This window comes from Psammomys obesus, unplaced genomic scaffold (assembly GCF_907164565.1).
Source record: "Psammomys obesus unplaced genomic scaffold, mPsaObe1.curated_primary_1811, whole genome shotgun sequence".
Classification (NCBI taxonomy): domain Eukaryota; kingdom Metazoa; phylum Chordata; class Mammalia; order Rodentia; family Muridae; genus Psammomys; species Psammomys obesus.
In genome coordinates, this window is record NW_026594152.1 from 1409519 (window position 1) to 1437437 (window position 27919).

At 49.7% G+C, this 27919-nt stretch overlaps 1 protein-coding gene across 2 annotated transcripts; it reads left to right on the forward strand.

Moving 5' to 3' along the window:
* The first annotated feature begins 696 nt into the window (after nucleotides 1–696).
* On the forward strand, nucleotides 697–19572 carry Ccm2l (CCM2 like scaffold protein). 2 transcript variants are annotated; one of them, XM_055618000.1, is made up of 10 exons: nucleotides 697–740; nucleotides 6905–7072; nucleotides 9525–9608; nucleotides 9716–9899; nucleotides 10389–10843; nucleotides 12856–12991; nucleotides 14944–15007; nucleotides 17254–17383; nucleotides 17874–18012; nucleotides 18810–19572. In XM_055618000.1, exons 1-10 carry the CDS (start codon nucleotides 711–713, stop codon nucleotides 19112–19114), a joined length of 1695 nt encoding a protein of 564 aa, XP_055473975.1. In that variant the 5' UTR covers nucleotides 697–710; the 3' UTR covers nucleotides 19115–19572. The 2 variants fall into 2 exon arrangements, with proteins under 2 accessions (XP_055473975.1, XP_055473976.1); XM_055618001.1 differs by having other exon boundaries at nucleotides 9719–9899.
* The last annotated feature ends 8347 nt before the right edge of the window (nucleotides 19573–27919 follow it).

The following is a 27919-nucleotide window of genomic DNA, read 5'->3' on the forward strand; positions in this document are numbered from 1 at the left end:
TTTATTTTATTTCATTATCTTTTCGAGACAGGGTTTTTTTCCGTGTAGCGTTGGCTGTCCCGGATTCCCAGTAACCCGCTTGCCTGTGCCTCCCAGAGTGCTGGGATTACAGGCGTGTGCCACCGTACCTGGTTCTTCCTCGTTGTTTTTCATCCTGCTCAAACTATGAGGTCAAGCTGAATGTGGAAACTGAGGCACAAGTGGTTAAGTCAGTAGCAGGCAGCAGTCCCAAAAGCTCGCGTATACCATTCTCTGGGAAGTGATGATGAGGATTTTAATCTTAACTTGCTTGGACACAGTTTGAAGCACTTTCCGCCCACTCTCTCATTTCTCGGGGAAAGGCTGGGTTTTCTCCTAGTGCGTACCGAGAAGCAGGCAGCAGGCTTTGAGAGGAGCCTTTTACTGTCTTACCTTGCCAAAACAGCCCAGCAAAGTTGGTGGCAGACATGGGTAATGACCCAAATGTGATCTCCAACGGGGGGGGGGGGTCCCCCAGTCTGCTTCAACTGCGAAGCCCCTTGGACCATGTTTGGTTCCCACCCTTCAAGGCAGTGTTCTCCATCTGCCCCCACCGCCACCGTCACATGGGAGGGGCAGGAACTGTGGTGCTGGTGGAGTTTCCGACCAGGCAGGAAAAAGAACAAAGGAAATGGAGGGGGGTCTGGAGGGGGTGGCTAGGAGGGTGGCTGGCGCAGAGGAGCCGGTTCACCATGGAATATGAAGCCAAGAAAGGGAAGAAGGTAGGTGGGAGTTTGAGAGGCACAGAGTTAAGAAATAGTCCTGAAGTGGGGGTAGAGAGGTGAGCCGGCACGGAGGTGACAACTGGCACAGGAAGGGGCCTTCCCTCTCCTTTCTCTCCCTGGCAGCCAGACATCTGGGCTCTGCTCTAAGCTTCGCTCTTAGTGGCCTCTGCCATACTTGTGCGGAGAGACAGATTGAGTCTTCCTGGGAAACCTGCTTCCTGGACATTCTGGTAGTAGCTTCCTACAGCCTCAGAGAAAGGGACGGACAGACAGCCAGCAGACGCCTTCCCTGCTCACTCAGAGAGCAAGGCCCAGCCAAGGTGATTATAGGCTGGCTAATTGCCCATCCAGGCTGGGGCCTCCCACCTGCTCCCTAGCTGTCTCCCAAGCTACGCCTGCCCTCCCCACCTTTGTGCAAGAACTCACTCCTAAGGCCTCAGCTTAAACTATCCCAAGACCCCTCCCCATCTTCCTCCTTTTCCTGCTTGTTACTGTTCCATCTCCCACCCCACCCTCATCCTCACAGGGCCCTCTTCACACACATACACAAAAAAACGTGAATGTTTTATAAGGTACTCACATGAAGTCAGTATGGTGCATAGTCCCACAATCCTAGCTATTCTGGAGATTGATGCAGGAGGATTACAAATTTCAGATTAGCGTGAACCTGTCTCAAAATTGTAAAAGTGGGCTGGGGGTGTTGTTCCTTGACGGAATGCTTGCCTGGTGTGCGTAAGGAACCAGGTGTGATAACCAAAACTGCAAATTGGTAAGAATTTTAAATGCAGGGAGGGCCAGGGGCACACAGCTCAGAGGCACTTGTGTGAGGTCCTAGATAAAGTCTCCAGTACTGACACACACAAAAATGTGCCTCATATGAATCACCGGAGCCACCAGGTGCACACACCCTTTCTTGGGTCTACATATTTATTCATGAGACAGAATCTAGCAATGTAACCCACGCTGATCTTGAACTTACTATATAGCCCAGGCTGGCCTCAAACCCACAGCAACTCTCTGCCTCAGACTCCTGCTTCATTCAGTGAGGTCCATTCTTTTGACAGGTGCGCTCCTTGGTGGCAGCTTGAACTGTTTGTGCCTGTCTTTTGGGGAGCTAAGCAGCACAGCACATGTGTAACCAGAATTCGTGCTTTGCTTGGCTGGGGCATAAGTAGTCCCAGCACCCAACGCTGTAGAAACCACCGAGGTAGTTCTAGGATGCCACAAGGAAGGGGAGCCGCCAGATTGCTGCCCCAGGACTTTAGACTCAGTAGGACTAAGATGGGACCCAAGAAGCAGCGAGCAGCGTTTCTCTCCGAGTCCCAGGTTTTACTGTGCTAGGCCAGGAATGGCCATCTCCAGCAGCAGCTCCTGAGCAAAGCTCACGTGTTCTCCGAACTTCAGCTGCTCCGCTGGGCTGTGTCCTGCATTCTGTCCCTGTAGCCCTGATCCATCCTGGGCCTTCTGATACAGACACCTCTGGATTAAACTTATATTTACTTATTTTGTATTTCTGACTCGCAAACGGGCCACAGCTTAACAAATGCCTACACATCCTCCACTTGGTCCAGGGTGCTGTGGATGTTTTTGGTTTAGGATACGTAAACATGTTTTTGTTATAATCCCAAGTGGAGGATTTTAGTTTGTCCACACCTGTTAGTTGTCTCGTGCGCAGCGTGGTCTTTGCCAGCTGGAGTTAGTTGAATTCTGCGAACTTTGAGGGGTATAAATATGATGGCCCAGAGGGAGGGGGCGTGGCCGCTTGGAGGAGATAGAGGAGGACTGCTTGCTGCTCTTGTAGCTTGCTGCCTACTTGGACTTCTGGGTTTCCCGATGATGGATATTGGTATTGCCACCTTCCCCCAAATTCCTACGACCCTACCCAGCCCAAAGAAGTAAAGAGAGCTATGTCCTCTTCCCTTACAACCTTCCTTTTCCCCAATAGGGGGATTTAGGGAGTTGGAAGGGGAGGTATGAGCTTTAAGGAACCCCCGAGTAAAGTAGTGTTTGAAAAACTAGTGCCTACAGGTGGCACCCCAACACGGATAGGCATAATGGGTAACTTTGCTTCTAATGTAGTAGAGGAGTCATCAGGTTTTGATGGGTTGGCAATGTTGTTTAAGAAGCTGGCAAAATAGTGGCTACTGCCACTGGGTAGTCTCCTGGCTTACTCTCGGAGGGGATTTTCTGGTTTTGCTTTGTAGTCTTTACGTATCCCATTTTGAAAAAGGAGGAATGCTGAAAACTCAGAAGATTCACTCAATTCTCTTGTGTTAGAAAAAAAAATTGCAGAATTGGCTATGCACCTAGAGAGTTTACGAACAGAGGTTGAAGTGCTTGGAAAGCAAAAAGTGGCAGTGGAAGGATAACAAAAGGCTTCAGGCCTCTTGATGGCTGAGGGTGGAAATTTCCCACAGGATGAAAGAGGAAAGCAAATTAGGCTGGAAGGCATATTGCCACCCTGCCCTGCTCCACACACTTTTGCTGCCAGGTTCCCAGAACACCTGGGTGTGAGGCAAGAGGCTGGGAAGAGCAGGAGGCTGTACAGGGAAAATGAATTACTTTCGAGCCAAGTGCACTGCCAGAGGAATTGTTTGGGGCTATGCAGGCACCATCAGCTTTCCCAGTCTTTGTGTAGCATATGCCTGCTACTGATGGTGGGGAGGCTTATGCTGAGAGGAAATGGCATCCAATAGAAATGCTAGATTGTAAGGACTTTCAAGGGCGTATTATAAGGTATGGGCTGCATTCATGTTTCATTAAGCAAATGTTAAGTAACTGGGTTACCCAAAATAGACTTCTTCCCCAAGATTGGAAGGGACTGGTGTCAGCTGTATTTAGAAGCTGGTCAGTAGTTACAGTGCTTATCGTGGTGGAGAAATGAAGCCGCGAAAATAGAACAGACTATAGCAGGGGAAGTAAATGCTGTTAAAGATCAGTGGTTTGGTGAAGGGCAGTATGCTGATTTACGAGAACAAATCTGACACGGTAATTGAACAGTGCCGTGTTGCAGCGTTAAGAGCATGGGACGTGTTTGAGGAGCCTGGAAAAACATTCACCTGTTTTACTAAGGCAGTACAAGGCCCTGCAGAAGCCTTCCCTGAATTCTGACAGATTGGGTTCAGCTGTAAATAGAGCCATATCAGACCTGAGACCAGACAAGCGTTGATGCTGATCTTGATATGAGAATGCAAACACTGTGACTGTAAGAGCACTTAGACCGTTAAGAGCATGAGCAGGCCCTCTAGACAAACAGGTAAGAGACCTGGTGTTGGCTCTCAGGAGCATCATGCCAATATCGTAGGACAAGCTGTAGCTAGAAGTCTCAGAAATCAAAAAGCCTGGGTGTCTTAATTGTGATTTTGGCCATTTAGAGCTCAACAGGAAGTGAGTTAACGCTGAGGTACAATTACTCGCTGATGGGAACAAGCATATTCTGGCTACAGTAGAATATAACAGCTCCCAGGGTTTTGTAGCCTCCTTGGCAAGGGAAAGCATTGGTCTGGGGATTGCCATTCCAAGAGGAACATACAAGGTAACTGCCATTGGGAAATGAACAAGAGGGGTCTGTCAGTTCAAGGCCCCACAGTGAACAACAGGAGCAGTCTTTCCATTAGACCAGGAGGAGGTAACGGGCAGGCAGGAAAACCAGAACTAAGAATCTTGACCTTGACACACACACACTACCAAAGGCAGCACAACTTTGGATCTGGCTACAGACAAACCTCTTGCCCTATTCCTGAGAGTTGACTGTTACAAAATGTTTAAGGTCCTTTGCCTTCAGGGATGATCTTGGGAAGAAGCGGATTCGTTTCTTGAGGATTTATTGTGTGTCCCTGTATGATAGCTGGAGATTGCAAGGAAGAAATTAAAATCGTGGCATATGTAGAAAAAGATGCAAATTAATGCAGGGGATAGAACTGCTCAGCTGTTACTGTTTCCCGACATCAAGGGTGAAGCCACTCTGGCACTTGGTAGCAATGGAAAACGTGTTCTGGCAAACAGTGGCTAATGGTCAGAGACCCCAGTTAATGCTACAAATGAGTGGTATTGAAATACAAAGTTTGGTAGATGACAGGAGTTGATGTCTGTATCCTTCCCCAAAATGGACACTTCAGAAGGTTTATGCACAGTTTATAGAAATTGGTAAATTATCTCAAACAAGACAAAGTGTACAGTGGATTAAATGTGCGGGACCAAAAGGGCAAACAGGGAAGTTGAGCCCCTGTGTGGCTGACATACCCATAAATTTATGGAGAAGGGATCTTTTCCCACAATGGGGGTACTTAATATTCCTCAATCCCAGAGACAGCAAATGATGAAATTAGAGGTGAAATGGTAGATGCTCCTGGGGGAGGTATTGATATGTGTCATCAAAAACAACCACAAGCTGTGCCCACTGTCCAAGTACAGGACATCGGAAACTGAGTTTCCAAATTTACAAGAGGGGCCACTGCGAAACCACCAACAGCCTTGCCCCTAAAATGACTATCAAATATGCCCATGTGGCAAGAGCAGTGGCCCATAACAAGAAAAATTGCAGGCACTTGACCAACTGGTATAAGAGCAGCTGGAGGCTCAACTGTCTACCAGCCCATGGAATTCCCCGGTGTTTTTTTGTAGAGAAGAAACCAGGAAGCCAGGTGAGGTGGCACACACCTGTAATCCCAGCACTCAGGAGGCAGAGGCAAGTGGATCTGAGGCCAGCCTGGTCTACAAAGTGAGTCCAGAACAACCAAGGCTACACAGAGAAACCCTGTCTCAAAAAACAAAAACAAAAACAAAACAAAACAGGAGAATGACAACAGATTTAAGGGCAGTGAAGAGTCAGTCAACCAATGGGTTCTTTACAACCTGGAATTCCTTTACCTCCTTTGTTACCTAGATCTTGGCCTATAATAACTATTTAAAGGCTTGCTTTTACACAACACCCTAACATGAGCAGGATAGGGAAAGGTTTGCTTTCTCAGCACCCACTCTTGAATAGTCGTCCAATAAAGATACTTTTGGTAGGTACTTCCACAGGAAATGTTAAATAGTCCAACTTTAAGTCCATATTTTGTGCAACAACCTTTAGAAATAATTCATAAGCAATTTCCTCATCTATCATTCATCATTACATGGATAATATTTTGTCAGCTGATTCTAATGCAGGTACTTTGGAAAAAATGTTTAAGGAAACACAAAAAATTCTGCCATGCTAGGGGTTACAGATTGCTCCAGGAAAAATATACAGGGAAGCTTCACTTAGCTATTTGGGTTATAAAATAAGTCAACAACAACAAAATATCTACCGCAAAAGGTACAGATCTGTAGGGATGAATTGCAAACTCTTAAAGCTTTTCAAAAATTAATGGGCGATATTAACTGGCTAAGGTCTAAAATTGGATTAAATATTTCTGTGTTAAGTAATCTGTTTCAAACTTCACAAGGAAAGTTTAAACAGTCCAAAATGTCTAACAGCTGAAGCAGAAAAAGTTAACTCTGGTAGAACAAAAACTGCAAGGTTCATACGTGGATCAGATTGATCCTAAACTTGATTGTATTTGGGTCATTTTGCCTTCAACTCATTCTCCTGGGCAGGATTGTAGGATTTTTCTGGGAGCAATACCAATATCCATCATCAGGAAATCCAGAAGTCCAGGTAACCAGCAAGCCAGCAATCCAACAAGAGCAACAAACAGTCCTCCTCTGTCTCCTCCAAGCAGCCACTCCCTCCTTCCTCTGGGCCATCATGTTTATACCCTCAAAGTCCTCAGAATTCAACTAACTCCAGCTGGCAAAGACCACACTGCACATGAGACAATTAACAGGTGTGGACAAGCTAAAATCCTCCACTTGGGATTATAAAAAAAACATGTTTACATACCATAAACCAAAATGTCCATAACACCTGGGCCTTGGCCATTCTTTGGATCTGGCTAACAGGAGTTTCACCCTCCCCCGGTAGTTAGAACAGAGGTTTGGAAAGTAGGATGCCCCATTGGCTGGTGTTCTAGCGCTCAGTCTGAGGGCTCCTTTGCTTCTCCATCTGAGAAAGGGGAGACACAGGGCTGATCCTCCTACAGTTTTTAGGAGAATTAACGTAGGTCTTGGAAATAGCTGGTGAGCACTTGGTAAAGCCAGTGCTATGGTTGTTGAGACCTTCCTGTCTCCCCCAGGGCTTTGTGTCCCCCATTCGAAGGCTGGTGTTCCCAAAGGCTTCTCGCCAGGCTGCCTTCAGGAGCAATGTCAGTCGAAGGCCCCTCCACTCTATGCCTCTTTATCCCCCTGACTACCTCATCGACCCCCACATCCTGCTATGTGACTACCTGGAGAAAGAGGTCAAGGTGAGCATGGGACGAGAAGGGCAGGGAGGGAGTGGGGCTTAGAGGCACACCAACTCTGACACACCCTGTGTCACATGAAGGAGCTTGCAGCTCTTGGGGAACAGACTCCGGCCTCATGCCACTGGCTGCTCATCCTCCACAAGTGATGCCCACCCACTGAGCCCCAGCATTTCCATCCCAACATGGGGCTCCGAACCTACCCCCACAGGAGACTGAGTGGGAAACTGCGATGTTCCCAAAAGTTCAGCCTACTCGTGAGATTTCTGTCTGCAGGCTCCCTGCTAGTCAGTGTCCAAGTTAAAAGCGAGGGAGAGGCTGGGCATGAGGCTGGCTGGTAGAGCACTGGCCTGGCATTCTGGAGGCCCAGGCTGCATATCCAGCACACACGAGGCAGGTCTGGGGGAGCTGGGGTAGGATATGGAGAAGCCTCAATAGCTTCACTTCCATTTTAGAACCACTGTGAAGGTATGTTGGGGAGGGAAATAGGTCCTCGTCAACCAAAGATTGGCATGAGGCAGGAATGAACAAGCAGGCTACTTGGTCAAATTTGAATTGCAGATGAGCAGTGATTATTTCTTTAGCATAAATATGTTCCAAATGTTAAATAGAACTAAGAGTACAAAAAACAATCCTAAAAAACAAAATTGCTGTTTTACTGACATCTTGTATTTTATCTGGCAACCCTATAAATAGAGAAAAGCCAGAAAATGAGTGTTTAACAAACCAAGGGCTGAGAATTTACAGAATAAAAAGGAAAGATGTGAGCGGTGAAATTCGCCCAGAAGACTGCAATTAAAAGTAATAAAAAGTTAATTCTCATACCGAATAACATTTAAATGATAATGTTGTTATAACTAAGAATAGATGGGGAACTTGACTATTGACTGAGCGCATCATTTTTTTAAAGAGAAAATTATGTATTCAATGCTTATTTCCATTTAATCTGTAATGAGGTTGTTAAAAGGATTAATAATGCCGTGGGGTAGGGAGAGCCACTGGGCAAGGAGATTCCCAGGGTTCCTGCAAGATTTCATAGCAGAACCTGCCCTGAGGCAGTTGTGGAGAAAGGGGATGGTCCAATGGATAAAGTGTTTGCTGTCAAATTTGAGGACCAGGGTTTCTATCCCCCAAACCGGTGTAAAGCCAGGTGCACACAAAGCACGCACCTGCGGTCCTAAGACAGTGTCACCTTGACAGGAAATGCAGAAGGGAGAATCCCAGGAAGATCAGGAGCCAGTCTGGCAAATGAAGTATAAACAAGAGACCCAGCCTCAGACTGCCACACAGGTGCTGTGGCATGAGCATGCGCGCACACACACAGGTAGCGTCTAGCCTACCTTGCAAAGAAGCTCTACATGTGATCTTCAACATGGCAGTGGGTGGAGGAGTAGCAAGCACTGTATTAGTGACACTTGCTTCCTGCAGAACCTCATAGTGAGATGGCCGTGTGTTTGTGTTAGCTGGCTAATATGGGCTCTGGCGCCTGCAGTTAAGCCTGTTCCATACCTTCCAAGAGTCTGATGTAGCCAGGGAGAGCGATACATACATACCTGCTATGTATCCAAGGATGACCTTGGACAATTTGATTATTTTCGGTTTGCTTTGTTTTCTGATTCAGGGTTTCTCTGTGTAGCCCTGGCTGTCCTGGAACTCGCTCTGTAGACCAGGCTGGCTTTGAGCTCGGATTTGCCTGCCTCCGCCTCCCCATTGCTGGGTTAAAGGAGCCAGGACACTGCCACCACTCAGCTGATCTCCCATGGCTGACCTTGGACTCTTAAACTCCCTGCTTCCACCTCCCAAGTGCTGGATGACAAGCACGCCATACTACAAACTGCCTGGCCTAACTCTTTCTAGCTATACCCCTAGGCCAGACTTTCAGTTAACTTTTAATCCTTAAAGAAAGGGTGTGTGGTTTTGAAAAATATATACATCTGTGTGTATACATACATACATACATACATACATACATACATATATATATATATATATATATATACACACACACACACACACATATATATATACACCAAACAAAAGTTTTAAAAGGTTGTGTTAATCGGGGCTGCTCTTTAGAGGAGCAGACTGATGGAAGAGGGTAGAGATTAATTAGACTGGTACAGGCTGTGGCCCAGCCAGTCCAATAAAAGCTGTCTTCTAACAGAAAAGCCAAGGATCTGGTAGTTACTCAGTCTGAGGCTAAATGTCTCAGCTGGTCTTCAGTCTTTGTCGAGACGGGTCTCACTTCAAATGAGCCGATCGGATCCTTCACAGGTGTGGCCAGGTGCTTGGGTTGGAGTTGATTCCATATATGTGGTCAAGTTGACAACCAAAATTACACCATCACGAACAGGTTATTATTGATTTGGGCGTTTCAGCCTGTCCTACATTAACGAAGAGGCCAGAATTCCTGAAGCCCAAGGCCTCGGGGTGACGTCCCATTTCTCTCATCCAGTTCCTGGGCCACCTCACATGGGTGACTTCCTCCCTGAACCCCTCCAGCCGAGACGAGCTCCTGCAGCTGCTGGACACGGCCAGGGTGAGGTCGTGGGAAGGGCGGGGGCAGGGCGGTCCTCCCTTTTCCCTCTCCTACCCTCCCCCGCCCCCCGTTTCCCAGGGCCTCTGGTGATTCGACCCACCCCGCAGCAGCTGAAGGAGTTGCCTCTGAAGACCACGCCGGAGCAGGACAGCATCCTGAGCCTGTCTGCACGCTGCCTGCTGCTCACTTGGAGGGACAACGAGGAGCTCATCCTGCGCATCCCCACGCACGAGATCGCTGCTGCCTCCTACCTTCAGGACGACGCACTGCACCTGCTCGTGCTCAAGACTGGTGAGGTTATGGCCGACATCGCTGTATTCGGACAGTAAGGGCGGAAGGGGCTAAGGGGGGAGTCTGGCCTAGACCTGCAGGAGGTTTCAGGTCGGCAAGGTAGGGGTGAAGACAGCAGGGGGAAGTTGTACTGGAAGGCGGGGAGGCTTAGACCAAGGTCACCGTCCAAATGAAGGGTGCAGAGAAAGGGGGGACACCACCCTCAACTCGGAAGGCAGGTCCGAGGAGAAGGGTGTGCTGGAGAGGGTAGAAACTTTGTGGCCACTACCTGGAGGCCTAGGGCGGAGCTAAGGCCGGAGGCGGAGCCAAGGCCAGAAGCGGAGTCATAGGCCCAAGGTGGGGCCCGAAAGTCACTGTGCCAGTAGGACTCACACAGGTGCTGGGCGGGGCCTTAGAGCAGGGCCCCTCAGACTTGTGCAGTGGCCCTCCCGTTGGCCTCTGAAGGCCGCAACCGCCTGCTGCTGACCCCTGGCCCCCGGCATCCCCTAGGTCTGGGCGTGGACCCGGTGCCGGCTGGCGTGGATGCCAGCCCGGGAGGTTCGGGTCGCGATCCGGGCCCTCCGGGCGCCGCGCCCGAGAAACGTCGGGTGGGCACGGCCGAGCGACGCCACACCATCTGCAGCCTGGACTGGCGCATGGCATGGGGCGGGGGAGCGGGTGCCGAGGCCCGAGCGGCGGGCGGCGGTGGCAGCCTGGAGCGACAGCGCGCCGGAGCGAGGGCGTCGGGCAGCTGGGAGCGGCGACAGACGTTCAGCGGTAGCTGGGAGCGGCGGCACGCGGGCGGCGGCGCGGGCAAGCCGGGTGGCAGCTGGGAGCGGCGACAGGCGGGTGGCGGCGTCGGCGGCAGCTGGGAGCGACGCCACCCCGGCCCCAACCCGCTGGATCCCCAGAACCCCAGCCCCGATGCCTACTGCAACCTGGTCATCCTGGCTGTGGCAAACAGGGTGAGTGCGAAGTACTGTTGGCACCGCCGCTGTGCAGTCATTAACGGCACTAACCACCCCACAAGCGAAGCACCGGCCCAAGACGGACAAGAGACAACATTAACACTTAATCTCCCAGCAGCCTCTAGGGCGAATACGGGCATCTATACCCATTCCTTAGTGAAGGAAGCAGGCTCAAAGTTTAGGTAACTAAACGTCCTGTGAAGTTCAAAGCTTTTAACTCTTGGTAACTAAGAAAGCCACTCAAGGCAGAAGCTTTGCCACCATCCAGGCCTGTCCTGCCTGTCACCTCCCTGTCCCCATTCCCCCTCGCTTTCACTCACTTGATGTACGTTGTGGTTATTGTGTTTTTCGAGGCAGGGTTCTGGCCGCTCTGGAACTGGCTCTGTAGACCAGGCTGGCCCCAAACTTGACTGCCTCTGCCTCCCAAGTGCTGGGATTAAAGGTATACACCACTGTGCCCAGCTTGATATTTGAGTACCAGCTGTGTGCACCACACTGGGCTAAGCGCTGATGGTAAGGGGTTGACCGGTCCATTTCATATTCTCCCTTGAGTCCTCCGTCTAGCAGGCACTCTCAAGAGCTGAGCCTTTCAAGTGTTTTGTCTGCCCCAGGCCCTCCAAACATTAAATGAGTGTGCCTGTCTACAGGGAGAGGTGGCCAGTCCCAGGAAATGAACCAGCTCACAACCCCATCCCGAGATGCCTTTTCGCTTGGCATTGGCGCTCCTTCTCTGTCAGTTAATCCACTGGCCTTATTTTTAAATATATGCGAACCGTATGCCCATGAACCCTACACGATTCAGACCCAGCTCCATCTTCTCTCTCTGGGATAATGTCTTGCTCTGCCCCGTTGGCTCAGCCCTTCCTTATATGCTGAACTCTGCTGCCTCATCCAACACATCATCTGAAAACCTGACTAGGGTGATGAAATAAAGGGAGACACGTGGACAGAAAAGCTAGGATCAGGCGGGTCACGCCGGCTCTGGTAGGAAGGGAGCAGGTTGTATGATAGGGAAGGGAGGAAGAGATCTGTCTCAACAGGAAAACTTAGTGTTTGTAGCATTTAAACCGAAGAGTCAGAAGCAAGGGCCTGAAAATCGGGCCCCAGACGAAGGCAGCAGTGTACCTTGGGTAATCCACTCAACTGGGGGAGATTTAAGGTTTTGGCCCTGGCCTCACGGTGGAATGAAGTAAAGGAGTTGCTTTCCAGGTGTCTGAGCTTCTAGCTCCCTGCCTGAGGCACAGTCATTCCAAGCCCAGCGGTCAGAGTTAAAACCCCCAGTACCAGCATCAGCTGATGCCTCGGGCCTGTGATGAACCCAAATAGTCCATAGGCCTTTCGGCATTTGCTATAAAATGGGGGTCCTGTCTGCTCTAGGGCCATGGCAAAGTTCAAATGGCCACAGATACCCACCCTAAATTACATTTTGGTTTTCACCTTAGGTTTTAGAGTTTTTTGTTGTTTTTTTTCTCTCAGTATCTTCGTAAGCTATTGATTTCTGTGTCTCTTGCTTGGAGAAGCGAATTCCTCCTCAAATGTGCAATCTCCAGCATCCCACCCAAGACCCTCTTCCTTCTACCAGGCACACTGTTGCATTGCTGCCACTAATGCATTAGGCACTAGGCAGCCCATAGCCACGCACTGTGTCTGGTGATGGCAACAGCACTGAGCCTACAATGTTGATTCTTTGAAGTGTCCCTCCTACCAATCCCATCTGCACACGGGCTTCAGCTTCAGGCCTGTGTATTAAGTTAAACGAGCCCTAAGTTAGATAAATTTCATGATGGGCCATGAATCCCTTGGAAATCCAGAATGTACTTTCGTGGCGGGGGGTTAGAGTTGCCTCTAGATTCTATAAGAAGGTCCTAAGAACGAGAGGAGGCATAATTTTGAGGGGAAATGGCTTGGGGGGGTCATAGGTATGTGTCAAGCACTGGCTCACTTTGCCTCTGAGGAAGCAGGGGTGGCCTGGGGGTAGAGCCTGATCTCTCCTCCTCCCTCTGGACCAGGATGCTGCTGAGGAGTCCTGCGCAGTCATCTGTCAGGTCTTCCAGATCATCTATGGGGACCAGAGCATCGAGTGTGTCGACCGGGCCGGCTACCACTACCGATCCACACCAAAGCGGCCGTGGCTCTCCAGCTGCAGTGAGTGCCCAAACTCCCATAAAGCACCGGGAAAGGCGGGTGTCCCAAGTCGGGACTGAGGAGGGCTGATAGGGGTTCTGAGCTGCACCCCACTTCTAGGAGTCCACTTAATAGACTGTCAGTCTTCACGATGACTTGAGAGATGATCAGATTGTCCAGTTTGGGGTGAGTTTGAACTTGGGCACTCGAAACGTCTCTAGTTTTTTAGTGTCCCTGTTTTGTATATAGTTCACATGTCAGCTAGCTGAGCCATCTCATCCCATGAGGTTTCTAGGCTGACATTTCCAGATTAGTCCGTGTATTCAACCAAGGGTTGGGATTGAAGTGAAAGTAACGGGTATTTCTTTTGAGCACCAATTACGTGCCAAGCACAAGAGAAATGTGCCACGTCGTCTTGAGTCTTCATGACATCTTGTCTCGTTCACCTAGCACAGGACAAATGCTAGAGGGGTAGCCAAATGAAAACCACTCGGAGCCTGGGCTGGGGGGGAGGGGGATAGCTCGGTGGGGAAAGGTGCCAGATGCCAAGCTTAGCAAACCAAGTTCAGTCCTCAGGACTCAGTGTAGAAGAAGAAACTGAAGTTTCAAAAGTTGTCCTTTGACCTCCACATGAGCACCACGACGGCTGTGCAAGCACAAGCACATACACACTAAGTAATTTTGTAAAATATAAAATAAAACCTCTCAGAGCCAGACATCATGGCATATGCCAATAGTCCCCAGCTTTTGGGATGCTAAGGCAGGAGCCATCAGAGTTTAAGATCAGCCTCAGCTACAATGGAGAAACATTGTCTTTAAAAAAAAAAAAAAAAAAAAAGAAAGAAAGAAAAGATCTCGGCATGATGGTGGTGCACATTTTTAATCTCAAATACTTGGCAAGCAGAGAAGGGTAGATCTCTGTGGGTTCAAGACCAGTCTGATCTACATAACAAGTTCCAGCTAGCCAAAGCTACATAGTGAGACTCTATCTTGAAAGGAAAAAAAGGGGAGGCTAGAAGGAGCCTCCCTGAGGCCCTGTGAATGCAATTTTACAGACAAAAAGCATTGATTCTCAAAGTACTCAATAATGTCATAGGTCACATAGCTGGGTAAGCCAGAGGCAGAATCCAAACCCAGTGTGTCTAGCTCCAAAGCTTCCGTGTGCAGCCATCTCTCTGTGCTACCCTCATGGCCGTTACATGAAGTCCCTCCACAGCTTCAGGCTAGTCTGTTTGTGCAGCTCCAGCAACTGGGGCACTGGCCTTCAGAAGGCCCTTCTGCCCACAGAAACTGTGCTGTCGGGAAGCCACTGTGGTGATTCTTCGGCTCCCACCAGGGTGCTAGGCAACCAAATGAGAGAAAGCCCAGCAGGTAGTCAACAGGTTCATTCATCAACCAGTACCTGCTGAGCACCTGCTGTGTCAGGCCCAGTTTTAATCTGCAAGGTGTACTGATGGTGGGCAAACCGCGGGGCGGCCTGACCCTCCTGCACCTGCATGGAGTAAATAGCCACCGAGATAAATGTCTAACCACAGACAGTGTTCTGAGAACCTGTAACGAGGAAGTGGCCTCTGAGGAGTTGGAGTGACCGAGTGACCCCAAGTGAGCTGGCATGAGAAGGCCGTGCCTGGACAGGCTGAGGAGGAGGCACATTCTCCACACAGAATGCCGCTTCCTTTCAAACCCCTGACCCTCTTCCTCCTTGCAACGTCTTCCCGTCTCTCCTAAACCCACACACCAACATTGCCATTGGCTCTCACTTGCCATTGCCCATGTCCTATCGGATAGGCAGATGCTGTGGGCCTGGGCACTGGGAAAGGCATGGGTCGGGAAGGCCAGTTGCCTGAGGTTGGCTGTGTATCGGGTGGACCAGAAGGAGATCCCAGGATTCTGCCAAGGTTGGGGCTTGAGGAAGCCTCAGAAATTGGTCCCTGCATGTCGCCTCTGACAGTTCTTCTGTCTTCTGGTCCCAGGTGAGAGCTGCCGCACAGATGGGACATTTGCCTATGACGCCGACTTGAGCTGCTGCAGCTCCTTGTAAGTATCACCTTTATTGGGGATGCCGCTTTTTCCTCCTCACCCCTGCCCGAAAAAGGACACTCCTCTAGAGCACATGGGGGGAGGGCGACCTTGATTTGTGTTGAGGGTAGGAGGTAAGCAGAGCTCCAGGCCAGACCTTGGGTCCACAGAGATCTTCAGGTCTTCCAGGCTTAGTGGTCTGCCGAGTCCACCGCCACAGCTAACGCTTTAAACTGCAATGGTGTAATAGAAAATGCTGAGGAGGGTACAGGGACGGGATTTGCTTTCTTGTCTTGTACTGTAAAATAAACCAAGAGTTTGGAGCCTGGTTCTCTGGATCCCACGCCTCCCTTCCGGTCACAGTTTCCTCTTCTGCCATCCTCGAACTGACCTCATGGTCCAAGCTGTAGCCCCAACCGTGCAACAGCACAGCAAGGGCCTCTTGAAAGACTTTAGGAGGATGGAGGCCAGGGGATAGCACAGCATTACCCTGCATGCTTAGCGTATGACAGGCCCTGGGTTCCAGCCCCAGCAGCACACACACACACCATCAAGCTTACACTTTAGTAGCCAGAATTTGGCTGCTTGGTCAGGACTAGCTCCAAGCAAAGCTGGGAATATGCAGGCTGAAGCGGCAGCCGGGAGATTGGAGATATATCTCGGCTGGTAGAGCACTTCCCTAGCTATGCAGAAAGCCCTGGTTCAGTCCCCAGCGCCACATACACTGTAATCTCTGCACCTGAAAGGTGGAAGCAAGGGGGCTGGAAGTTCAAGTTCACCCTTTGCTACATAATGTGTTCAAGTCCAACCTGGGATATATGAAACCTGCCTCAAAATCTTGTTTTGGTTTTTTATTTGTGTTTTTAAGAATTCTGTTAGAAAAATTATCCATCCCAGTTTGCTCAGAACTGAGGAGTTTCCCAAGATCTGGGATTCTCGGTTTAAATCCAATAACGTCCTGAGCGGCCCTATGGTAGTAAGTCGTCCTGGTCCTGTAAGGACTCTGGCGTTGGCAAGTGGTGGCCCCTGCCAATGCCCTGCCACACTATCGCTAATATTGGTACCACATTTGTGTTCCTGAACCCATGTGCATATAGACTAGCCCATAACCAGACTGATATGGCTGAGGAGAGCAAAATCACACCAATGCTGAGCTTGCAGTGTACTTTAAAATGCACTATGGAGTTTTGTTAGCAGCTATGTGGCTAGTTATCACGTGAGGTCTATAACCTGAAGGGCTTTACAAATGTCAGTTCCTGTCATTTTCCCAGTGGCACCAATCTTCATCATCCCATTTTACAGCTGGAGAAGCTGAGGACCAGGGAAACACACTTTTAGCATTCCTGGGGTCAGACAGTAAACTACATAGACCTGGGCTGTGAGCATCAGCAGGGCTGGGTTGTGAACTCAGGAATCTACACCCTTGCTAGGTCTGTGGTCCCAGCTCTCAGGAGGGGGAAGCCAGAGGATCAAAAGTTCAAAGCCGGAATACTGTGTGACCATCTTTTAAAATCAGTTAATGAGAAAGAACTTCCTACATGGGGTTGGGGGCAAATCGGATGAGATAGTGTTTGCCTAGGACGTCAAAGGCCTGGGTTCCGACGCCCATCCCTGCATAAACCTGGCTTGGTGGTTCGTGCCTGCAATCCCAGCAGTTGGGAGGTGGAGGCAGGAGGATCAAAAGTTCAAGGTTAGTCTCGCTACGTAGTTTAAGGCCATTCTAGGCTATGAGACCCTGCCAAAAACAACCCCCCCCACCATGAGCCAGGCAGCCTCGTTTACAAAAAACTCGAGAAAGCCACACAACTTAACACAGGCAGCCAGCACTGAGGAGTACCATACTGAGGAGCTTCCTGGATTATGGGAGAGTCAGACGGGGACTCCGCCTCACCTAGGAACCAGGAGGGCTTCCGAGAACTGATAGTTGAGCTAGGGATAAAAGGGACAGGACATTCCATGCAGAGGGAACAGCGGCAAGAATTCAGCACAAGCAGGTAGGGGTCCCTGTGGCTGTGACACCAGATATGAGAAAGTGGAGGAGAGAGAATTCCAGGCAGAGGGAAGATCATGTACAGAGGCCCAGGATGGAGGAAGGAAGGGTGACCAGAGTGCCGAGAGCAGGAGGCTTGAAAGGTTTCTGGGCCTTGAAGAGCCAGTTGAATCCCAGGATAGGGCCTTGAGCACTGGTATATAGGCCCAATCCTTAGCCTACCCTCGAGAAAGGAGCAGAGGTTTGTGAGGGCTTTTTCCTCTCTCCTCTGCAGCAATGGCTCCCAGGACACATTTGAGGCATGTTACAGTGGTGCATCCACACCGTCTTTCCACGGCTCCCACTGCAGCAGCATCGACCACAGCAGCCGGGCCTTTGAGCAGCTGCAGGATTACATGGTGACGGTGAGAAAGGCAGCAGCCCTCTGCAGCAAGGGTGGTGCGTTGCAGGAGTCATTTGTGAGAGCTCAGAGGCCAGGGAAGGAGATGCCAGTAGGAGGGGCCAGCTTAGAAAAGCCTGACTGGCAACGCCCAGCACTGAATGCTCCAAGCTTTTTTCGTCTGCCTTGTCTTTGATCTTTTCAACAACCCCAAGAGGGGGGCTCCCTTCTCACCCCAAATGCAGAGGAGGAGGGGAAAGCAAGCGTCAGAGAGATAGTGACCTCCTGTCACCACAGAGTTGGTCACCAAAGGACTGAGGCTCAGGAAGCTAGACCCACATCCCATCCCTCAATGCATAGGACCAGATGCCTCTCCCTAGCCAGGAGGGGAGTAGTGGAAGGTTTTGGAGTCAGACTGGGCCAGGCAGGCCGCCAGAGAGAACCCGGCATTTTTACTAGGAGGCAGGTTGTGTTGCACTCTGGGGCTGGTCTCCAAGTGTGTCTCTCCCCCACAGCTTCGTAGTAAGCTGGGTCCCTCAGAGATCCAGCAGTTTGCGATGCTGCTGCGAGACTATCGCCTGGGGCTGCCCATCCAGGACTACTGCGCAGGCCTGCAGAAGCTCTACGGAGACAGACGGAAGTTCCTGCTCATTGGTAAGCCCCGCTCCCTTTTGGCTCCAGGCATCACCTGGGAGCACTTTGTTCTTTCAGCCCCTAAGGCCAAGACTTTGAGACCCTGGAACAGAGAAGGCGTGCAGAAAAGAGAGCAAACAGGAAAGGGCTGATGTGACAAAGCCCTAGGGTAGCAAAGCTGGGTCAGGTTGTGACACACACACACACACACACACACACACACACAGCCTATCTCGGTCTCAGGCAAAGGAACTTGTCTAGAGTTGCACAGCTAGCGAAGAGGATTAACGAGCACCAGGGAAATAATGCCGACAGCACAGGAGCCTGCGTTTGGCAGTCGTCATGAGTCAAGCATGACCTCATAAGACTATGCCCACTCCTGAGAAGTAAATGTTCTTTTGTCCCCAATTGCATGTGACGAAACCAAGACTTGAGAGTATCGAAGTAAGAAAATTGAAGAGCTGTGAAGGGACGGAAGCAAAACTAATGTTTTTGGGACTCGGGGTGGGAAGTAACCTGTTATTACATTTGAACCAAAACAGGTACAAAGTTTTGTTTCATAGGCGGGGAAAGTGAGTTTTGAGTAGTTATTTAATAAAGGTTGTAGAGGCAATAAATGGGAATGTAACCCTAAGAATGTAGGGTTACTGAGCTAACAAACATGGGGGGTCTTGGGTCTTCTGCTGTTTTGAGAGGTTTAAAAAAATCTTGGGTAAAGCCACACTGGCAGAGGTAGGATTTGAACTCAGGCTTCCAGAGAAGGCCACTCCGTCGCAGGCTAACTGGATGAGGGAGTCACCTTGCCCTGTGTCCTCTAGGGATGCGGCCCTTCATCCCAGACCAGGACATCGGCTACTTCGAGGGCTTCCTGGAGAGCATGGGTATCCGCGAGGGTGGCATCCTCACTGACAGCTTCGGCCGCATCAAGCGTAGCATGAGTTCCACGTCCGCCTCTGCAGTGCGCAGCTACGATGGGGCGGCCCAGCGGCCTGAGGCGCAGACCTTCCACCAACTGCTGGCTGACATCACGCATGACATCGAGGCACTGGCCCCCGACGACGATGACGTCTACGAGGATGTCTCCCCGGGCGGGGGAGACCAGGGCGAAGACAACTACCTGTAGCCCCGCCGCACGCTTGCCTATAGGGTGCCTAGACTCCTGGGTTCCCATCTGTGCCTTCTGGACTTCTGTCCTGCAAATAGGTTCCCTGGGCTTCAGTCCCTGCAATACCGAAAAAGTCCTGCAGGGGGCAAGAGAGTGGGGGACAGAAAAGATTTCCAGTGTACGCCCCACTTTCTGCAGCCCTGTCCAACCCGAACCAGAATCCTTTTTAGAGACCTGTCTTTAATTTTATAGGCTGAGAAATTGGGAGGGCTTTTTGTTCGTTTTCTTGTTTGTTCGTTTTTAAGGGAATGGATACAAGGGGGAATGCCCGGTTCCTGGCTATCGATACCCAGTTCCCCATCTCTACAATTTCAGCTATATTCTCCTCACAGGTCGTCATGAGGATGAATGAAGGTCAAGACCCTAGCGTTGGGCCTAGCATGCTGTAGATGCTCAATAAATGCTGCTTCCTTCCACTTGGAATGTTTCCTGACTCGATTTACCCGCCATTCCCGGGAGCAAGGGTGGGATGCTGTGCCTATGCCACAAAGAAAGGCTGGAGGAGTTCACGGCTCGAAGGACTGGCCTTCGCAGTGGTCTTAGAGTCCGGCGGCGGGGCGTGTCCAAGCCCCAAACAGAGCACGCTCTGGACTCTGCGGACAGCCTCCCTAGGGCTAGGCAAGTCAAAGAACTGTACAGGCAGGTTCTGCCATGAGCTCTGGAGGGCGAGACCAGCCCTTTGACACAGCCTCAGGACGGTGAGCCTTGAGAGGTAGCCAGATGCTTCTAGAAGAGAGAAAACACGTCCGTAAAACCTCCCCAAGCCTTCCACAGCCAAACGTTTTCAAATTGTGATCGCGGGGACTTGGAGTTTTAGATTCCCACTCGGTTGGCGGCAGATGACCATCACCCCTTCACTGGTTCAGGCAAGGTTCCCCTGATGCTCTGCTTCATTCCTCCCACACCCACAGATTCTTCTCCACAGCACAAACCCCTGCCCCAACATGTCAAAATGTGCACCCTGTACATAAAACACAATGCTGAGCTGAGGAGATAGTTCAGTGGGTAAAGTACCCACCTCACAGGCATGAGGACCTGAGTTCGGATCCCCAGTACCCCTGTAAAAAGCCAGTGTGGTCACACACATCTGTAACACCAGCTGGGGTGGGGATAAAAAGAGTGGCTTGTAAGGCGCTTGCCGCATGAGCCTGGCACCTGAATTCAAGCCGTGGAACCCATATAAAGGTGGCAGGTGAAAACCAACCTAACAGTAGTCCTCTGACTCCATACATGGGCACAGTGGCGGCGGCGCCACCCTGCACAGGTGCACACACATACACTAATAAGAGACCCTGTCTTAACAGATAAGGTGGAGAGATTGAAGAAGATGCTCAACACTGACCTCTGACCTCCACATACATGCAATCCCCCCAGCACCCCCCAACACATGTACATACACACACTATGGAATGCTGTGTGCACATGGACACATCATAGGTGGGATTAATCATAAGTGGGATGTAATCTGCCTCCTTTCATAGTGCTTGTTGTTTTGCCTTTTAGGTGGTCAGTGGTGTGGTGTTTTGTTCTTGTTTGTGTTGGGATCATCTTATGTAGCCAAGGCTGCCCCACCTCAAGATCGTCCTGCCTCTGCCACTTGAGTGCTTGATTGCAGGGGTGCTGTACCATGCCTGGCTCGTGCTGTAATGTTGTGAAGACCTGGTCATGTTATCGTGGGGAAACCCAGCTTACTGCACTCAACAGCTGCCAGCTCTTCCAACTTATGCCTTTCCTCTATTTATCCATCCCCAATGATGGATGCCCAGCTTGCTTTCAAGTCTCTCGCCACAAACACTGCTGTAACGAACACCTTTGTAGTTGGCCCTGTGGACCCATGTGGAGATTTCTATGGGCTCTGCCAGGAATGGAATTAGCAAACCTTAGACATATGTGTTTAGATTTTGAAAAATCCTTCGAGAATGCTCTATCCACGTCTTGCAAACAATGCTGTTGCCTTATGCATTCATTGGTTTTTATGATGCCTATCTGTAATTGCTGTCTATCAGTTTGGATGTGGCCACTAAGCAGGACTTGGACTCAAAAAACTTAAGAAATACTGGGATATAGCTCAATAGTAGAATCTTTGCCTAGTATGTATGTGGCCCTAAATTCAATTCCCAGTAATGCACACATACACACACACACACACACACACACCCAGACAAATACACATATACTATGCATTCTTGAATTTACATGTTAATCCTGAGATCTGTATTGCTGTAGTTGTTGATGATGATGAGACAGTGGCTCATGTAACCCAGGCTGGCTTCTGATCTTCCTAAGTTCTAGGATTAAAGATGTTTGCTACTGTGTGCCTGGCTTATGGAATGCTGAGCATCACGAATGCCAGGTGAGCATTGTCCCAACTACATCCTTGAGTCCATCCCCAGCCTAATCCCGAGATCTGGGGCCTCCTTCTTTATAAACTGGACCCTGGGCTTCGCCTGCTCTGAGCTGTTCTGTTGAACTGTGTGCTCACTTCTACCCTCATTTCCACAGGGTTGCCTGTCTTCTCTTACATTCATTTGCAAGAACAGCATTCAGATTTTAGATTTCACTCCCTTGTTTGATGTTGGTGTTCCACATACCTTCTCCCAATATGTCGCCCATCTGTTAAGCTTCTCCGTAGCATTGATTGACTAACTTCAGTGTGTGCCAGTGTCTCCAGAAAGGTTTGCTAGAACAGACTGTTGAGCCACATACCCAGGGTTCCTGACTCAGGAGGGGAGAAGCGGGCCTGGAGTTCACTCTGCCAACATGAACTCTTGTGGTGCTGGTGATCTAGGGAACTCACTCAGACAGCAGCTGGCCCCCAGTGCCCTCTGTTGAACACACTTGTTCTCCTGAACGAACCCTTTACTTTTGATGGTATCAGGTGTCTCCTCACCATGTTGCACAATGACCTGCAAGGCAGACTTAACAACAGAAGTCATCTTTTCAGCCTCCCTCCTACCTTGCCTCCTAAGGGAAGTGGCAATGTCCGGTCACACTGGGACCTGAGCCCCAGGAGTTTTCCAGAGTTGCTGAGGGAGGCAGCCTTTCTTAAGGGCCTTTGGCTTTTAAGAACTCAGATTTCTGGCTCACAGTCCTAGCCAGGGTACCACGGCAGGGCTCTGAGAGATACTAGGACAGCTCTTCCCCCAGAGCCCTAAGGATTGGGCAGTTTCTCCTCACAGGCAGAGAAGTCCATATTTACCCTAGAACTATCTTTAGTACCAAAGTCATGTGACCACTTGCCATCAGAGAGCCTATGGGTCTGGCTGGGGTAGCCTAGGCAAGAAGCCTAGGACCTCTGGCCACACTTCCTCCTGAGACAAGCAGACATCCTGCCAGGGTCACTTCCTACCATGGGTCAGTTCTTGGCATCAAACGACGGGGAAATCCCCTAGGGTAGGACAGCTGACTCCTAGAGACCTCTGGGGATCGTGAAATGTGGGACCTCGTCACCAGCTGGCTCCTCTGGGGAGTTTGACCCAAGTTGTAAGTGGTCAAGATGTGAGGTAAGGTTAGTAAGACCAACTCTCAGAAATTGCCTCCTAGACGGAGATCTCTCCTGCCGAGGACTCCACAACGTCCTCCTCTTTCCCTGCTGCTTTCTAGTGGAGACTCCTAGTTGTCTTCTGGAAATTTCCAACTGAGTTTGGGAATGAGTGCCCAGCCCCCACCCCCCCACCCCCCACCCGGGCATTCAGTCCTCAAGCATTCAGAGAACACCCAGCTTTGAGCTAGACACCAGAGGGAGACAGAGCACACTGGATGTGGGGGGAGGGGCGGGACAGGACATGTAGTCTGAAGGGAGAGGTCTCTACACAAGCTGGGTGTGCTGGCACATGATTGTAACCTCAGCCTCTGAGAGGCTGGTATAGAAGGACCAGCCTGAGCTATGGAGCTGTCGATGATGATGATGATGATGATGATGATAAATGGCACTATAGAGCTTTCTCAATTGTAAAATCGAAGAGTGAGAAACCATCTCTTTCTGGGGAATCTGGAAGGGACTTTGAAACAGAGGTGACTTATGAGCAAGGCCTTTTAGGACAAAGAAGGCTTGGGGCAGGTGGGCAATGAAGAAGAAGAGTCCTTCACGCAAGGACCTTAGCATGGACAGAGGCAGGAAACGCAAAGGAACTTGGCAAGCAGGACCTAGGCCAGTGAGCGGGTGCTACAGCAGAGGATCACACCAAATGGTTTTGAATTCCAAAGCTGTCATTTGCTAGTTGGGTAAAGTTGGGTGACTCCTTGAGCATTTCTGGGCCCTGAGTTATTTGTAAGATGGAGAGAGCAACACTATCATGGAGTGTTGTGAGGCTTGCACAAGAAAGGTCTTACTAAGTAGCTGAGCTCTCCAGGTCTCAAGTTCAAAACCATCCAGGGCTACATAGTAAGACCCAGCTCAAAAATAGATAGATAGATAGATAGATAGATAGATAGATAGATAGATAGATAGACAGACATATACATACATACATGCATACATACATACATACATACACACATGATAGAGACATAGATAGATGATAGATAGTAGGTGTTCAATAAATACAGTAAATGCACACACCAGTATTGCTGGAGGAGCAAGGTGTGTGTGAGGGGGGACCACAGTGGGTAGAGCTTCTAGCAGAGGAAACCAGAGAAGCACGAAGATTGAGCAGCCCTGCAGGGGCAGGCCAAAAGCTGCTGGAGAGGAGGAAGAATTAGAGAGCAGAGGAGAGTGGGGGTGGGACCGAGGCCGGTGAAAGGCCAAGAGGAGGAAGATCTCCCTCAGACAGGTGAGAGGAAGAGAGCAGTGGATGCAAAGTGGACTGCTTAGCGCTTAGATGCTGGCCTCTTAGATTTCAGACTTGTAGTTGACACAAGTGGGTCTCAGCTTTTGGTTTTTTGAGCCTGTGACTCAGGCTCCTCTCAGACACACAGCAATGCTCCTGCCTCTGCCTCTGAGTACTGGGATTACAGGTGTGAACCAGCACACCTGGCTTCACTCTACTGTGAAATGATGTTTCTTGGAAATTCGGGTTCCAACGGCTCCTCATCCAGGCTGGGGGGTGGGGTGCAGATTCGGATGGCCCCATGCTTGCATTTCCACCCTCCCTGGCCTGCCTGTCTTGCCTGCTCCCTACCATGGTGAGCATATAATCTTCAGCACCAGCCCTCGCTGTCAAGCTGAAAAGTGCTCCAACACCCCTTCTGCCTTCAATCACTGAAGGTTCACTTTGGAACCTCTAGGCAATGATATGCAGACGGTGGCACGGCTGGCAGAAACTTCTCTCTAAAAGATCTGTCTCAGAAGAAAATTAATCTCTCAAGCTTGTCCTATAGACAAAGGGATAAAGCCTTTAATGAAGAAAGAGAGCCACAAATTTGTAAGATTCTAATAGAAAAACAGGTGACAGTTTGCGGAAAACGCAATACAAGTGACCCTGAAGCTCGTGATGAGACCGTCAACGTCACTCAGGAAGAAAGAGGTCAAAGCAGAGACGACGCCGGGAAGCCATTTGCCAGCTGTGCATCCATCAAAGTTCAGAATGTTTGATGACCGACTTTGAGACTGAGCCGGTGAGGGTCGGGGACGGGTGCCAGTATTTGAGCACACTCCTTGCCATATCCACACAGGTGGACATGGATGGACACAGCTCTGGGCAGGAGGTTAGAATAAACCAGACAGTGGGTGACAGGGGACTGGTTAGCTAAACCAGGTCCTGAAGAAAATGGAATGCCATGCAACCATAAATGAGGATTTGGTAGCTCTCCGTGCTGGTGCAGAAGTATTTCCAACGTAATGTAAGTCGGGGGAAACAGACAAGGAGCTTCAGAGCCCCGTAGGGAACGTCTTTGTGTGCTGTGGGATACAGATACAGGGCAAAGGCTGCAGTTGTCAGCTCAGAGCAGGGAAGTGTGTTGGCTGTAGAATAAGGACAGAAAGAGACGTTCCCTTTACGAACCACCGTTTTACTGTTGTGCCACTTACTGAGCTCGGTAAATGCCATCTGCTTCCACACGTCTGCCCTGCCACCCCCACCCACAACATACAGGTGCACACACCCTGTAAAGGAAAGCTGTTTCTGGGTTATTCCTTCACTCCCTGAAGCTCAGCACTCCCCCTGGCACACAGCAGATATCTGAGACATATGAAAGCGTTTTTACAGCCAGGGGATGATGGCACATGCTTTTAATCCCAGCACTCGGGTGGCAAAGCCAGGCGGAGCTCTGTGAGTTCAAAGACACCCTGGCCTACAGAGTAAGCTCCAGGACAGCAAAGTCTACCCAGAAAAACTCTGTCTCAAACAAACAAACAAAACAAAACAACAAAAAACCCACAGAAAACAAAAACTAAATAAAAAGAAAAAAAAGCCTAAATAAAATCAAATAAAAATGAAAAGTGTATTTACAGCAACTGTGTTCTCCAGCTAATCTCATGCCCTGGTATTCATGTTCTGTGCAGACCCCTCCCGCAACTGAACAGAGATGCCCTGGGTAGCCATTGAGGTATTCCTCTCAGCTCTCAGGGCTCCCCCACTCTGAGGAAGGCTGCCACCACCCAAGAATACACACAGACAGCCTCCTCAGGTATACCAGTGTTGAGGGCACTAAATTTGGGGCAACTTGTTACACAGCAATGTATAGCTAACACAATCAAGACGTCCTGAAGGAGCGCTTACTCAGGACTGATTCTATAAGGAATACCAGGGAAATAGGCATGTTCCCCTCCTCAGGGGACCAAACCTGGTGTGTGTTCATTCCCAGACTTTGGTCCACATTTTTTTGTTGTTGTTGTTTTACTTTTTGTTGGTTGGTTTTGTTTTTTGGAGACAGGGTTTGGCAATCCTGGAAATCACTCTGTAGACCAGGCTGCTCTCGAACTCACATAGCTCAGCTTAGGTTTATCTTCCCGGCGCTGGGATCAAAGGTGTGCACCACCATTACCAGGCTAGGCACACATGTTTTTAAGCCCTCACTGCTCACTGTGTCCATGGCCTGTGCTGGGTGCTGACTAAGATTATTGGCAATGTGAATGCACTATAGGACAATTAATAGAACTTTCTGATGTCATAGAATATACAGCTTCATGAATTTAACTTATAGAGTTGTGTATCGATCTTTAAGAACTCAGCCCTTGAACGTTTGCTGCTGTGCACTTGGCTGTATTGACACAATCTGCTGTGGGGCTGGTGCAGTGGCGGGTTAAAGAGCACTGGCTGCTCCTCCGGAGAGCAGGGTTCGGTTTCCAGCACCCACAAAGCAGCTCACAATCATCTGTAACTCCAGTTCCAAGAGACTCGGTTCCCTCTTCTGACCTTCATGGGCACCAGGCACACACAGGCATCCGTGCAGGCAAAATAATTTTACCTACACAGGTAAAATAATAAAATTTACAAAATTTAAAGGTTAGCCAGGCGCAGTGGTGCATGCCTGTCATCCCAGCAGAGGGATCCCAGCAGTTGGATCTCTGTGAGTTTGAGGCCAGCCTGGGTCTACAAAGCGAGTCCAGGACAGCCAAAGCTACACAGAGAAATCCTGTCTTGAAAAAAAAAAAAAGAAGAAGAATTTTTTAAGTTAAAAAAATAGTTTAGTATGACATGCATCTAAAAATGATAATAACAGAGTCAGTACAGATGGCTCAGGGGGAAAGCACTTGCTGTGCTTATGACCTGAGGCCAATCCCTGGAGCTCAGGTAAAGGTGGGAGAAGAGAAATGACTCCACAGAGGTTTTTCCCTGGCCCCTACACTCATGCTGGAGCGTGCCTACACACACAACCTCATCATACACACTCACAATAATAATTTAAAAATTTTTAAAAAGACAAATTGGGACTGGAGGGATGACACGGGGGTTAAGAGCACTGGCTGCTCTTCCAAAGGACCTGGGTTCAGTTGCCAGCACCCACGTGGCTGCTCACAACTATCTGCAACTCCAGTCCAGGGGCCCAGCGCCCTCTTCTGACCCCCAAGGGCACCCTACGAATGTGACACTTACACACATACAAGTAAAAACACTCATACATATGAAATAAAAATACATAGAGAAAGCCAGGTGCGGTAACACACACCTTTAGCCCCAGCAATTTCGAGCAGAGGCAGGTGGACCTCGGTGAGTTTGAGGCCAGCATGCTTTACAGAAGCAAGTTCCAGCCAACTGGGCCATACAGTGAGGCCCTGTCTCAAAAAAGAAAGAAAGAAACGATAAACTGGAAGGAAAAACTAGCTCAGTGGCAGAGCTCTCCCCTAGGATTTAGTTTCTTCCACCAACAAGGATAAATTGGGGTTTGGGGGAGATGGCTCAGCAAGTGGGTGTGCTTGAGGATCCAAGACTGAATCCCAAGCACCCACATAAGGAGCTGAGCATAGGTGTGTGCGTGACCCTAGCACCATGCGGAACCTTGCTGGTTGGCAGTCTAGCTTCAGCTCGAGTGAAAGACCCCGCCTAAAGAAAATAATTGGAGAATGGCCTCTGTGTACACAGAACGTGAGTACACGTATGGTGTGTGTGCACACACACGATGGATTAGACACACATGGGATAAAGAAGGTAAAATATTGATGGTAGAACAGAACTGGTAAATATAGTGCTGCAAAATTCTTTCAATTCTGTTAATATGCTTTTCTTGTTTTGTTTTGTTTTGTTGTTTTGTTTCCTAGACAGGGTTTCTCTGTGTAGCCCCCGAAGTTCTGGAACTCTCTCTGTAGACCCAGCTGGCCTCAAATTCACAGAGATCCACCCACCCCTCCCTCTGGAGTGCTGGGGTTAAAGGCGTGTGCCACCA

Coding starts and splice junctions, on each gene's coding strand:
- Ccm2l (XM_055618000.1), top strand. CDS start 711: ATGGAATATGAAGCCAAGAAAGGGAAGAAG. Junction 7,073..9,524: donor ACCTGGAGAAAGAGGTCAAG/GTGAGCATGGGA, acceptor TCTCTCATCCAG/TTCCTGGGCCACCTCACATG. Junction 9,900..10,388: donor CCTGCTCGTGCTCAAGACTG/GTGAGGTTATGG, acceptor GGCATCCCCTAG/GTCTGGGCGTGGACCCGGTG.